At 30.9% G+C, this 19827-nt stretch overlaps 1 protein-coding gene across 3 annotated transcripts in view; it reads right to left on the bottom strand.

The window, feature by feature from the left end:
- The window catches only part of LOC129939253 (G protein-activated inward rectifier potassium channel 3), a 35048-nt gene extending 15460 nt beyond the window's left edge, over nt 1-19588 (bottom strand). Inside the window, exons 1-2 of one of the 3 annotated variants that reach the window (XR_008780525.1) lie at nt 18850-19587; nt 2236-2515 (exon numbers count right to left, since the gene is read on the bottom strand). Coding sequence is in view for 2 of the 3 variants with exons in the window: in XM_056047209.1 (XP_055903184.1) it covers nt 2236-2495 (260 nt within the window). In the remaining variant the exon portion in view is untranslated. Of the gene's footprint in view, nt 1-1095; nt 1333-2235; nt 2516-18849 lie in introns of those variants that run through there. The other 2 variants (XM_056047209.1, XM_056047210.1) reach the window with 2 other exon arrangements.
- Between the last annotated feature and the right edge of the window lie 239 nt (nt 19589-19827).

Below are 19827 nucleotides of genomic sequence, written 5' to 3'. Positions count from 1 at the left end.
CACAAAACTAGCACTTTTTTTAAATTTCGTTTGTTTATAAAATTCTCCAAGTTATAAAGGTTTTCGACTTAATTTTCAAATGAGTTCCTACTTGGGCCGACCATTCACAATTCAAAATCTACTTAAGTTAAAATCAAAATTGTTTTAATTCAATAAGTTTCCCGCTTTTTTTTCTTTTTTTTTTAGTTTAAAACCTTATGTTGTGTTTCAACTTTACGCCAAGTGTGGTGGGAACACTACAGGTAACAAATTTTGTTGCGAAGTCTAAATCAGAGCATTCGAAAATAGCCTTAAATTTTTACTACATTATGGAATTTCAAATATCGACAGTGGTGTTTCCAGCTCTTCGTAACTTAATATTTAACCTGTTTCTACTTTAAGTTTTCAATATTGAGTGAAATTAGGTTTAAAAATTCAGTTATGTGTCTTTTAAATTTACTACCATAAGCGCTCCAAAAATTAAATTTTTCTAAGAGCTTCTATCGTATTTTATGATTAAACGTTACACTTAATTTATTTATCTACGAAATCATAAAAATTCTAGAGTTCATTTTTATCCTAAATTGTTGGTGGTTGTATTTTAGCAATTGAGTTGAGATTTTAACAAAAAAGAATATCATTAAAAAGGCATTTCTATGATTTTCCCAACATTTTTAAATGTTGTATAAAATTAACCACAAATGTTAGGAATGCTTAAAATCCAATATCAAGAGGTCCATTTTTCGGAATTCAAAGTAAATGTTTTCATTTAAACGTATATGTTTTCATGATAACGCCTTTTTCTCTATTTTGAAGATTTTATTGAACATTCGGTCTTACTTGTGGAAAATATCAGCACTGTAGCTTAAATTTTACAATATTTGTTCGATTGGAATCTATGTTCATTGTATACTAAGAAACACAGAATAAGTAGACCGATTTTGAAGAAATCGTTTTTTATTTTCCTATAGCTAAGACACACATTTTCTAAATTTTTCTGTACGACAGAAGAGAAGTTTTCAAACGTCGTTCTAAAGAACAAATCTAGGAATTCTTTTTGATTTTAACTTAAGTTTTGGAGTTTTAAACATAATTTCAAAATTATCTTTACACTACCTTCGAACATTTGGCATATTCGGTCCTTTAAGTGGTTCGTAGTAAATATTCCCAACTTGAAATGGTGTTGAGGAGGTTCCCAGCATATATTGTTATCTCCATTGCTGCATTAAAAGAGCAGTATTGTCACTAACGTTCGACTGTACTTCGGTTGAAATTTGCATTTTTAACCAACAAATGAATAAAAACCAAAAATAAAAAAAAACAACACTTATGTAATTATATATTTTTGAAACAAATTAACTATGTTGAGCCGAAGCCGATTAAAAACCGATTTAAACTGATTCTAAATCTACATAGTTAGAAGAGTTTATCAAAAACGATGGCCTCCCAAAAAATGAAAAAGTGTTTTCATAGATGTATTGCACTTTACGATTTAGAAAGTGATAATTGAATAAAATATTCAGTGTGATATATATTTTATAATAAAATTAGTTAATATAGGGTGTTTCAATTGAATTGACAACTTCTTCACTTAAAAATTTAGTAAAGTGATAAATAAATTATTTTGTTTAAAGTAAAAAAATTAGCTCTAACGTTTTGATATCAGCAGTTTTCAACAGGTCTTTAAATTGTTACTTCAGATCACATTTTAGCTCTTGAAGACTTTCCTAGATCTTGAAAATGTAAAGATATTTAAAAAAATGTTTTTTTCCACATTTTGGTATTAACTATTTCTCATTTTTCTATTTATTTCCCGAAATTTCAAAAGCCTTACAAATTTTGAGAATTGAATAGAACTGCTACTTACAATTTTTGCAAGCCTAGTAATGTAATGTAGATTAAATTATTACGAGTTTGAGTGATAAAAAAATCACCCTTTACTTTATAAATCTTATGACTAGTTCTCAAGAAACCCATCACATACATAGTTTAGCAATAAGTGTTAATTTAAAAATAAGACACTAAAAATATTAAAATAGATTTGAAGCAAATTTATAAATACAAAATAAATATTTATAAATAATACTTAAAATGAAAAACAACAAATTTGTTTTCACAAATAATTCAGTAATTGATAATAACATATTCCTGGCGCCACTGCATCACTGTCACATGAAACACTCAGACTGCATCTCTTGTTTATTTTTCAAAGTTAAGATTTATAGTTAATAATTAATTATGTCAATTAACACTCACCTACAACTACCTTGACGGTTAAAGGTTTTGCAATTGCCATTCTGGGAATATCTATAAATACTAGCTGGTCGACTGGGTACAATGGTAATTGGGAATGAATCGGGATTACTTATGACACTATCCAATGAGTCGGGTTCTTCTTCGATTGTTATTTGTCGACGAAGTGGTTTCTTTTCAGCATTTGGATTATTTGAAATGGATTTTTCATTAGCCGGATCATCATCCATTTTGTTAGGTTTTGAAAATATGTTAAATTTCATGGTGCAGCGGTGTGGAGAGACTGAAAATAAATTTAAAATTATAATTTATGTTTTTATATTTGTTAAGTGAGTAGAAAAAAAAACATTATATTATAATTAAGTTACGAAACATAGACATTTGAAAGAAAAGTTTAAAAAGTTTAAAAAAAATAATAGCTTAGCTATCAAATTCAAATTTATATAATCCTTTAGCAAGCCCGTAAGTATCTAGGTGTTCTTTGAATTGCGTTAACTAAAAATAAAGTGGACGACTACGTTTGCAAATAGTATTTATATTTTAAAATTTAAAAGTGTGCCTATAAAATCAGTGTATCAAAAATTCAATTAATCAAAAATACCTTAATTTTTTTTTCGAAAATCTTTAAAACGTTTTTTTGTATTTATTTTTCAATTCAAGTTTAAAAAAATTCTTAGCATGCTGCCATGCCAGAGGTTTTGGGTGGGACCCCTGCATATGCCATCTAAAAGTTCTTTTTTTCGCGGGTACTGCCTCTTGCGAGGAATATAATGGAGGAATTCTCCAAGAGTAATTCTTTTCATGAAAAGTGCTTTCTCAAATTAGCCGTTCGGATTCGGCTTAAAACTGTACCCTGGGCAAGAGTACTCGCACACAGGAATGGTTGAGAGGTGTAAGTCACTAGGCCCCCTAGTTCTTAAGGGACTGTTGCCCACACAATTTATTGTTTATGCTGTTATTTAGAGTTTATTAATTTTAGGTTTACATTTGATTTTGAGTAAAAAGTTGATAACGAACTTTCGAGATATCGCATTTGGAAAAAAATGTTTAATGCTTTTTTTAAAAATCCAAAAAATAAACAAAAATATTTTCGATCACAAATATTTTTGAAACAGTAGCTTTTAGAAACAAAAATTATAGAAATTGGTTTATTAGTTCTTTAGAAAACTTAAAGACAAAATAATGGGTTACCCTTCGGGAGCAATACAAAACTTTATTATTTTCTAATTGAGAAAGTTCAAGTTAAAAAAAAAATTGAGACAAATTGATACAAATCTATCTGTTCGTTTTTGGAAAATTCGAGTTTTCGATTTTTGACCAACAAATTTGTACAAGGAATCCTGTTATATATAGCCCTAAAAATAAAAAAAAAGCCAAGCGACAACTAGCATAAAGCCTAATTTCCAATTTTGAACTCAATAGACCCGATGGTTTGCGCTATAGGGGCGTGGTCACACAGACGGACAGAATCGGGGGATTCACTTTTTTAGGATTCCCCATTATCGCAATGTCATGTTTGGTTAAAATCTCGACTTTTTTACGAATATAATACTTGCCGTCGACAAAAATAAACAACTATCCTGGGGAACATTAATTAAGGACCTAAAATTGATTTTTAAATTCTATGTTAAAAATACATCAAATTTATTTGGGCGTTTACGTATTATTTTTTTACTAGGTTGAAAACATATTTAGCTTCATGTCAAAAATCAAGGTTTCAGATAAAAAGAAGTAGGATAAATAGTTGATATTCGGTCAAAAAGAACCTTTTATACTCGAAAAGGCTTTCGTGGTATAACTTTAACCGAGTGTCCATATTTCGAATGACGCTGAGGTTAAATTAATTTTTTTAATGTGCATAATTATCTTATCGTTCAGGTCTTGAATTGTTCTTGGTTTACTAACGTACAATTTTTCTTTTAAGTATAGCTATTCTATAAACCATACCAAACAGTCAGGCTTTGTGGATGCATTGACTTCATTTGTCTTAATTCTTGTCATTGACAAGTTTTGATTTTAAAGATCATTTTTATAAAACCATACAAATAAAAATAAAAGAACTTGGTGTCTTTCAATTGATTCGTATGCTACTTAACATTACAGAAAAACTAAAACGGCCACAATAAGCTTTTTTTGTTGCCTTCCTGATTGTCCCTTACTTAAACCTTGAACCTATGTTAGTCGGACAAGCCACTACTCCCTATCTCTCCAGTCTCCCTACTGAACCGTTCAGTGCGAGGGACGTCTCGATTGTAAAGGAGTGGCTTATCTACAGTTTTACATCTGACGTGGTAGATTAGGAGAACCGCCTCTCTATCCTGTATCAAGCCTAGATTGTCGTATTAGAGGAAAGCATAAGGCGGAATATAGCTGCTTAAAATCGCATTTTCGTAGTATTCGTTATAGTGGTAATAAGATTCAAATCAAGCTTCAGCAAAAAATTGTCTTTTCTGCTTATGTTGGCTCTTTGTATAGAACCTGGTTGGAATAATATTATTTGTACTTCAACTCTGGTGTTGTCTGTAGTCCAAGGCAACATCGAAGACATTATCTCTCAAACACCCGAATCTTTTCCATTTGAGATGCAGCAACGGCTACTAAAAACAACCCTTTTTTCAGAGCAAAAGCTCCCTTAGCTCTGGCCAGAGCAGCCTATCGAAATATAAATACTGATCTAACCAGATGCCAATGTACTTTAGTACACTTTTATTCTCCAGTGGTTGTCGATTTAGTCCCATAAATCACTAGATTTGTCCAGTTCTTTCTAGTATCGTTTAAGGTTCCATACAACGGAGTCCTGATCCTATCAGATCGTTGGTGTAGATTGAATATAGCTGATGTGTTCGCATAAAAGGATTTCGAATACTTTACCGAACTTCATAGACATCCCTTTTTTATACAACTTAACCATTAAAGCTCTTCTATCTATACTATCAAAGGCTGCTTTAAAATCTATACAAAATGAGTAAATTGTTCGGTTTTTGTCGATGTAGATTTCAGCAATATTTGCTTTTGTGTAGATTTGGTCTACCGTTGAAGAAACCTGCAAGCGCATAATCTATGGTCGAACTTTTTAAAAGCCTTGAGCGTAATTTAAATGGATCACTTAAATCTCGAAAAATTAAATTCAAATTTCTACTTCAAGAAATTTTAGGATGCTTGACACCGTTTTGCATTGGTGCGTAACTTGAAATGACAATTCTATTATGTAGTTAACTAGATGCGTTTTAATTGTTCAATTCTAATTAAATCTCATTCACTTTCAATTAAAGCGAAAAATCAGAACAAACTTAAAAAATAATCTTCAACAATATTGCATTCTTAAACATGTGTGTAGTAGTTACAGAGTATTTTTTTGTAGTTGCTAGAATAATAATTTATTTATAAATTGTGAAAATATCACTATCAGTCTCATAGCACGTGCATTTTTATCACACTTACATATCAATGACAAGAGAAGTAGAGTGTCATTCAAGAATAACGTTCCATATAAAATTATCGTCGCTACTCATAACAAATCATCAGACTCTCATTCTGTGGATCTATCTAGATTCTAGATTAAAAGAGTGTTCTAAGTAGGAAACATACTGATTAAATCTGTGTACTTAATAAACAGCTACAAAAAAAACACTATTTCCTCCAGAAGTTCAATTCGAAAATTATTATTTATACAAACAAAAATTAATATTTACACAAAATTAAAGAAGGTAATAAAGTCCGGAAGTATAGATACATTATGAGGTTGAAGTAATTCATTATGAATTGTTTATAAAACGTATATATCAAAATTTGTTGCACTTAACTTAAACATATTTACTTGTTCATAATTTTGTATCATAAAGATAAACTTTAAAGTAGGAGTAAGTACCTAATAAAAATCTTGAAAACACCGTAAAATTATGATTTAGTTTCAATCAAGAATTACTGAACTTTCCAATAGTCGCAAACACTGAACACAGCAAAAAACAACAACAACAGCACAAAAGTACTTAACAATAAACATTTAAAAAAATGTAAACTGATAATGCGATTTGAATATTTGTACATGCAGTTTTTGTATTTTATTATTATTTAACATATTAATGTCATAATTCATTTGAATACTCATAACATGTGGTAAAACGTAGTCATAGTCATTATTCATTATCATAATAATATTTGATTTCATTTTGACAACGTTTAAGTATTGCTGCTGCCGCAATATGGCGATTGAAAAGCTAAACACGTTCGTTACAACTTTGTTATGTGCTAATCAAAATCTTAAGTTACATTAAATTGTTTATTCTGATGTCAACAGAAGCGGAATTTGAAAGCTTTGAAACTTGAACCAATTTTATAAAATTTGGAAATGAGTATTTGCAAGATGGCGCAAAAGTTGTCATATGAATAAAATGACTTAAAGGTTACAGATAAGATTAGGTTTACAGACTTGTTAAAGAATGCAATGTTTTTTGAATGTTTTTTTTTTTTATTATAAATCAGATATTGAATTCAACTAAAAGATTGCATTATTTGAATTCAATTAGAGATTGGGACTATAAAAGAATGCAATCATTTTTTGTCCAATCATTTGAATATAGTCAACTGATTGCGATTTGTCGCGTTCCAAGCTAGATTTTTATAAAGGGGTTTTTCAATAAAGGCGGGTAGATGTCGTGGCGTTTGCTGTGTGGCACGTAGCGCTGTCCTGCTCGAACTACATGTGGTATAAGTCTATATGGTTCAATTTAGGCCATACAAAATTAGTTATTATCGTTATATAGCGCTCGCTGTTGAAGGTCGTTTTTAAAAAATTACGGACCAATTATGACCGCGCCGGCCCAAAATCCACACCAAACGGTAACTTTTTGAGGATGCATTATAAACTGGTGAACGTCGGGTGGGTTGGTATCATCCCGTATACGGCAATTTTGCTTGTTAACACAGCCATTCATCGTCACTAAAGATGATTCAGCGAACAAACGGCGTTATCTCCTGGGTCAGTTGGATCTTGTACGGGTGTAGGATCAAGTGCCGACACAAAATTCGCCAAGTTTAAGTCTGTGAAAGGTCGAGTACTTGTGCACGGCGACTGAACTGGGTTCTGCTATACAGTTTTACGGACCGAAGCTATGTTCTCTGCCGATCTTGCGTTTTTTGAACTTACTGGTGTTGGGTGATTGTTTACTAAACCAGTCATCTCAAATTTGTGCACAAAACGTTGAAGAGTCGACTGTGAAGCGCCACCACTTCTATCATTCTATCATCATAGTAAAATGGGCGAATTGCGTGCAACATTTGCGTAAACGGACACTGATCTTAAAAATAAAAATTTTTCATTGGAACGTGCTGTTCAATTCTAAAACTTGTCATGATGATTTGGCATAATCAAGTGAATAATAAACAAAAGAATTGTCACCAAAACACAATGGTCGCCACGGGGTGCCAAAATCTACCCGCGACAATTAAAAAACCCTATAGATAATAATATCAAAGAATTTTTTTGTGTAAAGCGCTGCGGCGCGCGCACCGTTCGATTAAATTCATAAGATTTGTTGATGCAGCGCGTTTTTTAAGCAAAAAAGACTTCAAAAAAATTCAAAGACTTTAAGAGAATGCAAGGGCTTAAAAAGAATGCAACGACTACAAAAAGATGCACTAATTTAAATTAAGTGAAGTAAATGCAAAGAATACATAAAGTCTGAAATGATCGCAATCAATTGAGTGCAATCAAATGATTGTTAATCTGTAGTCGTTAAAGTCAATTCAATAAATGCAATCATTAGATTGAATTCCCAAGAAATTACGTTCATTTACAAGCCTGACTTTCGGTTAATTTAGATCGATTTTCAATTTTCTGCTCTCAAGTGCTATTACTTTTCGTTTATCAGGAGTTGTGGATAAAACTTCTTAAGGCATTATTCCCATTATCAAAAATTAGTAACGTAAGTAATAGAAACAAATGTCTTCATCATTTTCGATACATAATATTTTTTTTTCGCAATTAAGTCTTTTGTCGTTAGTCTTTCTATATTTTAATGGTACCTAATAATTCTGGCAAAATTGTTTTGTGGAAACAACTTTTTGTTTTCACTTAATGGTAAAAAGTTTGATGCCAATGAAGATTTCGCCTGGAAAACATAATAGAAACAAGCTATTTTAACTGTTATTCTAACTTAAGAGTCAGTTTTTAATTTATGCAAATAGGGTTTTTGAGTTTATTTATTAGTTTGTCAGATATTTTATTTTCGATATTAACTAAATTTTTAAAAGTCGTCTATAATTTTAATAAGTAAGAGTCGTGAATTACATTGTATTCATTTTGAATGCGAAGTGATGAAAAAACTAGGACAAGCTGGAAAAGTGATGGTTGAAAAAAGAAGAAAAATGTGTTTGAAACTTTACATTCAACCCTAAAAAAAGAAACAAGAGGAACAAAAAGAGAAGCTTCTTCGCACTATACACTATTGGCAAGAATATGTAAGAAGGGACCATTTCTTTCTTTAAGACAACTCAAAAACGAACCAGTGATAGGTATAGAAAAATAAGAAACCAACTTATAGAACCAAGTCTTTCTGGTCGAAGTCCAAGTAAAGTGCCATTTTTTAACCAACAAAACCATCATTATACAAAGACTTCCCTTTGCAAACGAACATTTACAACGTTCTTATTGGATTAAATTTGTGTGGTCGGATGAAACGAAGATCAATTTGTATACTTCCGATGGAAAAATGTATGTGAGAAGGCTAAAAGACAAGAAGTTAAACTCAAAATACACAAAAAAAGACAGTGAAGCACGGTGGTGGCAATATAATGATTTGAGGGTACTTTTTAGCATCTGGTTTAGGCCCAATATTTTGAATTAAAGATTAGATGAGCTATGTGGATTATGTCTACATCTTAAATTCAGTTATGCTAACATTAATTGAAAAGGAGGTTCCAATCAAATGAGAGGTCATGCAGGATAATAACCTGAAGCACCCTTCAAAATTGGCTTAACAATACTTACAACAAAACAAAAACAATGTCATGGAATGGCCATCACCATTTCCCGGCCTTAATCCAATTGAAGACTTATGGGACATCCTAAAGCGAAGGATCAAAGATTGTAAAAACAAAAAGTTGTTGACGAGTTGTTTTCGAAAATTTAAAGGGTATTGTACTCCATACCTGTAGAGACATGTGATATATTGGGGAATTCGATAAGGCGAACAATGAAAGCAATTATTAATAATAAGAGTGCCACTACAAAATACTTAAAGAATTTAAAATACTTTTACCGTTTCTCGCTAAAAAAGATTACCATTCTTATTTTGTTTCTGTTATTTTTTCAGGATTTTATTACAAATCTATCGGTGTAGTTTTTATTGTCCCACTCTTCACAAATACATTTTTATGTGTTAAAAAGTGTTTCTATTATTTTTTCCATCACTGTATATTGTCTTGTTTCATTTAAGTAAAAACAAACTTCCCATGGAGTTCACAATGGCCGTTTTGACTGAAGTATAATCCGCCCTTGTACCTACATACATAAAGATTGAACCGTCTATGATTACATTTTTGAAAAAAAAACTCAAATTTTGGATGTGTTATAACTTACTTTTTTCAAATATTATATTTAAAAAATAAATATCCTATTGACATTATTATCACTTCAAGACACTCTTCCATCTATAAAAAAATATTAATCAAATTAAGTGAAGACGATGAAATGATAAATAGATTGATGATGATTGCTCATCAAAGGTATCACTTAAAAACGGGGTCTTCTTCAAGATAAAAGATAATGAATTGGGAAATTACAAGACATTATCGTGAACCTATTAATTTATTACGTAACATTTAAGTTTACGAACGATGTGGTGTGGTGTTTTTGTCGAAGGAATTAAAAAGTTTAAGTAGTATCAGTGGCCTGATGGTTAGTGCATAGGTTTGTCATGCCGGCGGTCTTGAATTGAATCCCTGCCTGCGTCACCTTAGATTCTCTCACAGACATACTGCCTCTTACGATGAAGTGACAAAACCTCCAAAAGGAATTCTTGTCATGCAAATTGCTTTCTCAAATAAGCTGTTCGAATAAGGCAATAGAACTGAAATCAGTAACATATAATTTCGTTAAATAATCGTTATACAATAAAAAAAATTGATATAATTAAGAAACCATGTTTAGTCTTACACTAAAAAATTTAGGCTTAAGTAATTTAATTAAGTAACTTACTATAGTACTTTCAAATGTGTGTACTCCTTGTAAGATTTGGTTTGTAACTTTTCAATTTTGATTTGGCTTGGCGTTCCAAGATTCATCAAGCCACAGTGTCAAAAATTAACTGTCAATAATTTCAAATTTGGAACTTCACTTCAATAACCTCAAGCTTCAGTTGATCGTGCGAAAAGTAACGAAAACATTATAGTCACAGAGTAATAAAGTTCAGCTTTGAGTTAAATGAAAACACAAAATGATCAGCTGTCATTTTGACACACATAAGTAGACTTTACTTAGATATTTATGGATATTTTTCTTGATAAACTTCCCTATAAAGTCGCCCTTATTGGAAAGCAATGTCACCATATCGTCTTTACCTGTCCTATTATTCCTCAATTTTACTTAAATTTTTGATCGAGATGTCACTTAAAATAGAAGTACCTTTTTATCAATTGATCTTGTCATTTATACGAGCTTTTATAAGTAACAACTATCTCATGAATCTTTATTTCATGTCCAATTTATAGAGGTATTATGTAGATATGTATTTAAATTTTGAATCATAATAAACAAATTAGCAGTTAACGAAATTGTGAAATCCATTTAGTTGAGTAACTATGTACCTTTAAAATATATTTGTTATTATTTTTAATACGTTTCTATAACATCTCTGTTTGTTTATTTTTTTATTAAATAATATATTTTTTGACAGATTAGCACTTGTTTTTTATTTTTAAATAATATTGTTTACGTTAAAAAATGTTGCTTTCAGGGTCTGGACAAACAGTAATAAATCATTTTTAACTTTTTCCACTGAATTTTTTTCTATATAATAAACAAGTACATTTATTGGCTTAAAAAATACAAAATTAAAGCCTTTCGTTTTCTATGTGTACTGCAAAGTCTTTGAATGAGATCTCAGATTTTGAATTCTAATTCTTTGTATGGTAACAAAATTGTTCCAGCACATCAAATTTAGCTCAGAAAATTCCGAAAAAAAATTAAGTTTATTACAAAGCTTTCTTCATCTTTTCAAAATAAAGTTGGTACAGATGATATTTAATAATATAGAAAGAGAACTCCCAGTTTTATCTTTAATAGAGGGCAGCAAAAAATAATATAATCTGTATTTTACAATTATTAAAATTCGTTTTTGATTATGTTTTTTAAGTTGCTTAAGTTGCGTTTGGTTTGGTAGAACAAACACAACGCACATTTTAAACAATATTTAAAAACAAAATATTGACGCAATAACATCATGACTGCCGATATAAAATATTATTTTTATTTTCCCTAACAAAAGTTTACATCGCTGTGAGAGTTTAATGTTATTACTTTTTACATTTAGTAAATTGTACAGTCATACAAAGCCATTAAATACTATCCTAAGGTCATGTCAAGTAAATGCATCATTTTTTTAGACCGGTGATGAACTAATATGATGACGATCGAATTTCTAAGTTTATCTTGTTGCGGGTGATTTTGTAAAAGCTATAGGAAAGTTTGTCAAAAAAAAAACACATACAATTCAAAAAAATGCATGACATCTTTATTTGAATCGATAGTACGGTCCATATAATTTAATGTTTGAAGATTATTTCAGGCAAAATTTAACCTTGACTGCGTCTCAAATGGTCCATCCACTTAGTCCAATTTCGGCATACTCTTTCCAAACATTCCGGCCGGTATTTCACGAATAAATGCTTCAATGTTGTCTTCCAATGCGTCAATTGAAGCGGTCTTGTCTGTATAGACATGAACTTTAACATAGCCCCACAAAAAATAGTCTAAGGACGTTAAATCGCACGATCTAGGCGGCAAATTGACCGGTATCAAACGTGAAATAAAATGTTCACGAACTCGCCTCTAAATAAGTTGAGTATACTGTGTGGCACGTGGGGCCGTCTTGTTGAAACCACATTTCATGCAAGTCAAGCTCTTGCACTTTGGCAAAAAAAGTTGAAAATCATCTCACAGGATCGCTCAACAATTACAGTTACTTTAAGATTCGCATCATCTTTAAAGAAGTACGGTCTAATGATGCCACCAGCCTATAAACCGCACCAAGCTGTGACTTTTTCTGGATGCATTGGATTGGATGCTTGTATGCTTCTGGCTAATATTCACTCCAAAATCAACAGTTCTGCTTATTTGCGTACCCATTGAGCCAAAAATGAGCTTCGTCGCTGAACACAATTTTTTGGTAAAATAGTGGATTTTCGGCCAACTTTCCTAGAGCCCATTCACCAAAAATTGTACGTTGCAGTAAAACGTTAGGATTCAACTCTTGCACCAGCTGTGTTTTGAAAGGCATCACACCTAAAATTATCAGCATAATCAGCCTGTCAAATTTCGTAAGGGACTCAAACTGGTGCCATTGATCTTAGGAGGAAGCCTCAAGATTTATGTGGTATTACAGCCATTAAACTGGCCTAAGTGTGTCCTTTTCCATCATAAACAGCCACCTTAACCTCACCTTGTGACAAATCGATAATTGATGGTCATCATTAACACTGGCAGATACAGCTGCGATATTTTTTTTAGTACGCACTATACGTAAGCATGTTGGGGGTTTAATGTCGAAGAATGAAAATTTGGTGCAAAATTTAGTCACAATAACCGCTTCAGTGGGTCGATTAAACTGACCATAAAATGGAAGAAGCGCGCGTTTAACTTTCTTAAAAGAGTACGCATTTTGATAATAAAATTCAATAATTTGCAAGCGTTGTTCGGTTGTAAGACGATTCATGGTTAAGTTATAGGCCAAACTGGAGATGTTTGACAGTGATACAAAACACGAAGCGTGCGTCAGCTGTTCAAACCAGTGTTGCCAAAAAGATAATAGCTAAAAAGTCACTCTTAATAAAAACCACTTCAGCCGCTCTGTGTTTACTTACTTATGCGAAAATGTTCTCTTCGCACAATATAATTCAAATATTAAATTTCTAAGTTTGAATAACATGTGATTGATGTCGCTTCCAAAATTCAAAAACAGATAAAATAATTGTTTTCTGACAAAGAAATAGCGTGTAATGCAATATAAGACAGTATATTGTTTTTCATTCACTTATCAGATTTATAAAAATGGTGGGCGCTTTATTCCTCTTCACTTAAAAATATAGTTTCTAAGATCGCAATGCGGTTTACACGCGTCCTTAACACTTCAAATATATTTTGTTGTACAGATAATAACACAAAAAGATGCAAAAAGGGGTTTAAAGAAAAATTAAGTGGGTGATTTTTTTCTATTATAGCAATTTCAAAAAAGCGACAATTCTGATTGACCCAAAATATCTCACGAACCAATAACGCTTGTGACTTGAGTTAAATTATATATAATATAATGTGACATGATACCAGAAAACTTTGTCACCCCGAAGAATTTACGAGCAAAAATGGTTTTACCTCCAAAAATAAAGTTAATCGACGAAAATTAACGTTTTTGAGATTTAGGTTTAGGTTTTAACGGTTAAAACAAAATAATAAGAAAGTATTATTTAAAGTTGGTTATAATTGATTTTAAAATAAATAAATAAGTTGACGGAATTACTCTTGGAGAATTTGTCAATTACTCGCAAGAGGCAGTACCCATCGAACCCAAGACCTCTCGCATAAGAGTCCAACGCACTAATCATGATGCCACGGGTACTACTTATAATTGATTACTCACTCGAATATCTTGGCAAAAATTAAAGATATTACCCGTGTTTTTTGGAAAATCTATCAATAGAATAGTAGGATTTTACACGAAAAACAAAAACAATATCGTTCTCAAATGTTGGTACAGTTGATATTGCATTCTCGATGGCAGTGTTCGTTGAGTAGTTGTGCATTTGTAATCATTTGTTTTCCATTGGCGAAAAAAAATCAATCAATCAATTGTTAATGAAAATGGACTAACTGGGTTTATTTTGCAAGAACAGAAAAGATAATTATGTTCTTCTATGCTTCCACCAAAGGTTTTTCTCAGTTTAGATAAAATAAATTTGTTTGGTATTTTCACCGAAAACAAAGATTGAAAAATGATTAAGTTTGACAGCACTTTCTTAAATGCAAATGGTGTTTCGATGTTTCTTATGGAGTGCAAGTTTGGTTCCTGTTAATCAATGAAAAACTAAATAGTTCAGCACCATATAAGAATATGCTACAGAAACATCAAATAAACAGACCATAATGCATTATCTGTAAAAACAATTCAAAAGAAGAAAAACCTGTGTGGAGGAATCAAGCTCACTTCAACTCAATGCAGGTACTCGTATATAAAGAATAGAGCCGATTTTCAGGCTCTTTCAGGGGGTTTGTTGAAATTTTTATTTTATGTCAAATTGTCTGAACTTTTCTTATGGAATCTCAATTTCCAGATGTTTTCTTACCATTTCCTCTCGAACATTGTCTATTTTATTAGTTTTAGTTAGATTTTCTTTCTGAGTTAATTTTAACTTTTGATTTTCATAAAACTTTCTTCTATTTGTGTGTTTTTTATTATTATTCTGACAGATCTTCTTTCAGTTGTAATAATTTTGAAATACAAAAATCTGGCTACTGCCGATGTGTTTTCTTGGGAATTTTCTACTATACTATTTATAGAATTCCAAAAAAAAACCGTTATTGACTGAAAAAAAAACCACGAGTGCAAAAAATGCTACACGAAATTAGTAAAAATTGATGTTCGTTTCTCGATATCTCGTGAATAAAAGTTCAATTTTAATTAAGTATTCTATGCTAAACTTTGTTGTTAACGTAAGATAATGACCTTAGACAAAATTCGTTTTCGACTAAAGATCTCGTCAACAAAAAAAGGTTTTGTAATCGAACTTATTTTATGATGTGCAAAATATTGTTCCTGACTTTTAGTTAAAGAAAATGAATTGACAACTTTTTTTTACAAAACACGGGAACCTAATAAGAAATTGCTTTTGATTCAAGTTTAGAAGAGTAAATAAAAATATTGGCGCAAAATTTTAAACGATTTAGTAAATTGTAAAATACATTTTTAATGTAATTTTAAACAATCTTAACATCAAACTGTCTCCTAACAATTTGCAAACCATTAAATCACGGAATGGTTACTTTAACTTTTAGTAATTTGCTAAATCCATATGACATCTGTAAAATTATTGGGCAAGTTCAGACACCATAAGGGACTTGAAAGTAAGGCAAGTTTCTAGCCTCTGATTCGCCATCTGCCAAAATATTACCTTCCAATTAAGGCAACTTCAATGGAATGTTGACTGGAAAGTTAGTCAATAAAAATTTCCCTAACTATATTAAGTCAAGTCTACTTCTATCAAAATGACAGTTGATCATGCTTTTTTATTCAACTGAAAGCTGAACTTTATTACTCTATGATTTATTTATTTTCTGCACAACTCCATTTAATGTTGTCTGCAGATGGTTTCCTTGTCAATTTGGAAAAGAAATAAGTAATATTTGTTTACAATACCAAATACAAATCGTGATGGATTTGTAGTTTGCCTGAGGACTGTTTTGTAGACAATATTGTTTTCGGTAGTACTTGTACTATGAACATAAATTAGTGAGTTGCGAAGTAAAGTTCTGAATTTGAAATTCTTGACACTTGAAAAACTAACTAGTTGCCTTGGTCAAAATGTACTTTCAAAGAATGAAGTTGATTGCAAATGAAGTCCCTTATGTTGTCTAAACTTGTCCATTCTTATAAGAGCAGTGGATGGAATGATTCAGTCAACAGTAAAGAATTCCAATCCGTTTGTTTAAGTGTAATTGCCCAGTTTATTTCCACGAAATGTCACTTTTTAGACATGTTTGGATGGTTGTTTTTTAATAAAAGACTATTAGAAATTTACTAGTTAGCAAAAATATAAAATTTTGAACTCGCTTAGGAAATTCCTAAATATTTAGCAAATTGCTTACTCGTAAATCATTAAACCCTTAACAATAGGTTGTTTAAAATTTTGCGCCATTGACTTTAAATTTGTTTATCTAACACAAAATGTTGTTCCTAATAATTTTTTAACTTTTAGACAAATCGATCGGATCGGAGTAAAAAAAACTTGGATTTCTTCTGTGATATGTCAAATACCTTTGTATTTTTTTTTTGATAACCCCTTACCACTCTTAAAATCTTTTAAATATTCAAGACGAGCAATAAAAATCTATTGATCTTAAAACCTTTAAAATGAGTTCTATAAATATCAGAAATAGTATCGTTTAATTTAAGAAAAAATGTAATGAACAGTGAAAAAGTGCGGGAGAGTAAACAAATCTGTGATTTTCAAACTATGAAATTAACTTTTTCCCACTTTAATTTAAAAAATGATTCTACGCACTATATAAGTGTATTATTTTGTAGGTATTTGTAGTGTCTACAGGTTTTCTCTAGATCATTAAGTGAAGAAATAAACTTTTTGGGAGTTATTTAAAAAAATGACTGCGTTTTCCTTAAGGTAATAATCTAAAACTTGGTTTTCTAATGAAAAATATTTTCCAATCATCCAATTAAGAACAAATTTACTACTGAAAATGCGTACTTTTTACATTTATTGACATAATGGAATACTTAAAATGTTTTCGACCGTTTTTCTCCCAAACTATCAACTGTACGAAAATTTTGTAGATTATAATACATGAGTTACAAAAAACTATAGTTTTCGAGTAATGTACCCCTTTCACACTTTCCTCTAAATTAAATTGCTCACGTCCAAAATTAGATAGAGTTTTAAGGACATTTCCGACAAAATTCAGCTTTGTCGGAATTTTTAAAGAAGCAAGGTGATATTTTTTATCTAATATTACCTTCATTTACATATGTAAGAAAATAATAAAGGAAAACGAAAATGAGAGGAGTTTTTCCCAATAAATCCCGTTGAAACATCGATAATCTTTTCTAATCAAAAGTCGCTTCGAATGGGTTGTTTTAATCACCAGAGATTTTATTTCTGAAAGTGAAAAGTTTAAAACAATATAAAAACATAAAATAAAAAAAGAGGCTGGGATGCGACCCACACTAATAACTTCCTATCCTATCTGTCGATTTGTCTTGCTTAAAAGGTTTGTAGGTTTTCGTGTTTTATTAAAAATTTGTCAATTGAATTATTCTAAAAATTTTAAAAAATAATAACCATATTAAGCATATGATGAAATAGTTTGATTTCAAAATATATTGTAGTCAACGAGATTTTTTAGACGCTAACCAATTTTTACCAATTTTTGGTAGCATTTCTTAAGAGTTTTTATTTCTTATACAAACCAATACAAATTGGATGAATGAAATTAATTTAAAGTCAATACCTTCTATTGTTCACGTGATATCGTGAACCGAGCATCATTTTTACCAAATGTTCGTAGCATTTTGTAGATTGTATTTTTTTTATGAAAAAACGGACTGTCGGATTTTTATCAAATATTCACTGAATGTCGAAAACAATATTTTATGTGAGATAAAATTAATCAATTTTTAGGAACTTTTAGAAATGTTTTTTTTTAGGTTTTTATTTTTTGTTAAAAAACTTTCAATTCGATTTTCCAAAAAATTTTATCGAATGTCTAAACAATATTTCTCATAACTTAAAATTAGACTTAAGCCAAAATCTCAAAGTTTTGAAAAGATATTTAAGTCGAAAATCAATTTTTACCAACTTTTGTTAATTATTGTTTAGGTTTTTAATTTTTTGTAAAAAAAAACTGTCGATTCGATTTTTCTCAAAATGTTACTCAATTTTGACAATAATATTAAAATTTTGAAAAGTTATTTGAGTAGAAAATCAATTTCACTAACTCTTATTAATTCTTATTTCTCTATAAATTCGATTTTTCTCGAAATTTTACCAGATGTTAGAAACGTTACTTTTCGTTGCACAAAATTATTTTGGAGATAAAATCATTTTCAGTTTTTTTGATTTAAAAAAAAACTTTAAAAGGACTTTTTTTCAAACAATAAAATAGTTTGGTACCACGTTACAATATATTATATACAATTTAAGTCAAGTCTCTAGCGTTATTGGTTTCTGAGATATTAATTGTTTTTTTTCTGCATGTTTCTGCATTTTTATCTGTAGAACAAAATGTATTTTAAGTCACTATCTCTACTGGTTCTTGAGCTATGTACGTACACACGCACGCACAGATATATTTCTAAAAATCTTTTATTTCGACTCTAGGGACCTTGAAACGTCGAGAAAAGTCAAAATTTCCAAATTGACAAATCGGACCATTACAAAAATTCCTATAGGAAGTTAACAAGACAAAACGTACAATTCTTATACCTTGAAGGAAGATTAATTGAAAAGAGAGTTTAGAGTTGAACTGAAGTTTTTTTTTCGATTCATTAATATTTATCTAATTTCATCCATAAATAAAAGATGTAACAACTAATTAAAGATAATCAAAAAACGTATTGTAAATCTGGACCTGAAAATCTCAATTCTGAAAAAAATATATGACTTTTTTTTACTTACCTTAAAGATCTCTGGAATGTTTCGAAGTTCAATGGAAATCCCGTCAGGAGTTTTGTACTCAAAGTACAAAAATCACAATATTTTATTTGAATATTTTCTTATTAATAAATTAATGTAAAGTTAGCACATTTCTCGTAATTTTTTTTCTCTTTCGTCATCAATAAGCACTATAAATTTTCCTATAAATACTGTCGTAATTTAATCGATTTTTAAAGAGATCTTTTCACAATCACTTAACTCCAGGTAGAATCACAAAAATCCTATTACTTCCATGCGCGTCACTCCGCACCACCACCGTCAAGTCCCGATTATATTTTGCATAACATCACAAAATAAAATAAAATAAAATAAAATATTATTTCCTAGACGCATTAGCACCTCACGCTCTTAAACAAGCACCCTTCAGTTAGTGGAGAATCAGACGAACTTAAAGAGGCACCTATTCCTATAGTCGCAGACTCAAAACATTCGATTGTTGTCGAGTATGAATGGTAGTGTTGTCGACTGTCGTCGTCGTTGTAGTTTGACAATGATGACGGTGATAGTTTCGTCAACTCAATGACCGGCGCGCGGCAATGACGATCGTTGGTGAATCGAAAAATCACTTTTCACACTTTTCTTATAATTTCAGACTTTTTCATCACAGCACATAAATACGCGAGCACACAAGCGAATGAGGGTTGAAGTTCTTCTGATCGGAAGCCAAGTCAAACACCGACTAATCGACGAACAAAAGATTTGGAGACATCTGAGATACCTACGAGTATAGTATTACGAGTAGGTTTCATATTATGTAGACTAACTGTGCCACCACAAAACAGCAGCGCAGCAGAAGTGGAGGTAATAACAGCAGCAATAGCAGCAGCAGCAGGGTCTATCTACTTGGGTCTAGACACTTGAAACCCTAGCGTAAGTGGTGTATAGAACCACCAAAGTAAGTTGATCCGTAGTTTGCAGTTTTGAGGTGGTGATGAATGG

Source organism: Eupeodes corollae, chromosome 1 (genome assembly GCF_945859685.1).
Source record: "Eupeodes corollae chromosome 1, idEupCoro1.1, whole genome shotgun sequence".
NCBI classification, from domain to species: domain Eukaryota; kingdom Metazoa; phylum Arthropoda; class Insecta; order Diptera; family Syrphidae; genus Eupeodes; species Eupeodes corollae.
Note: the sequence above shows the minus strand (reverse complement) of the source record. Positions and strands in the feature narration are given on the sequence as shown.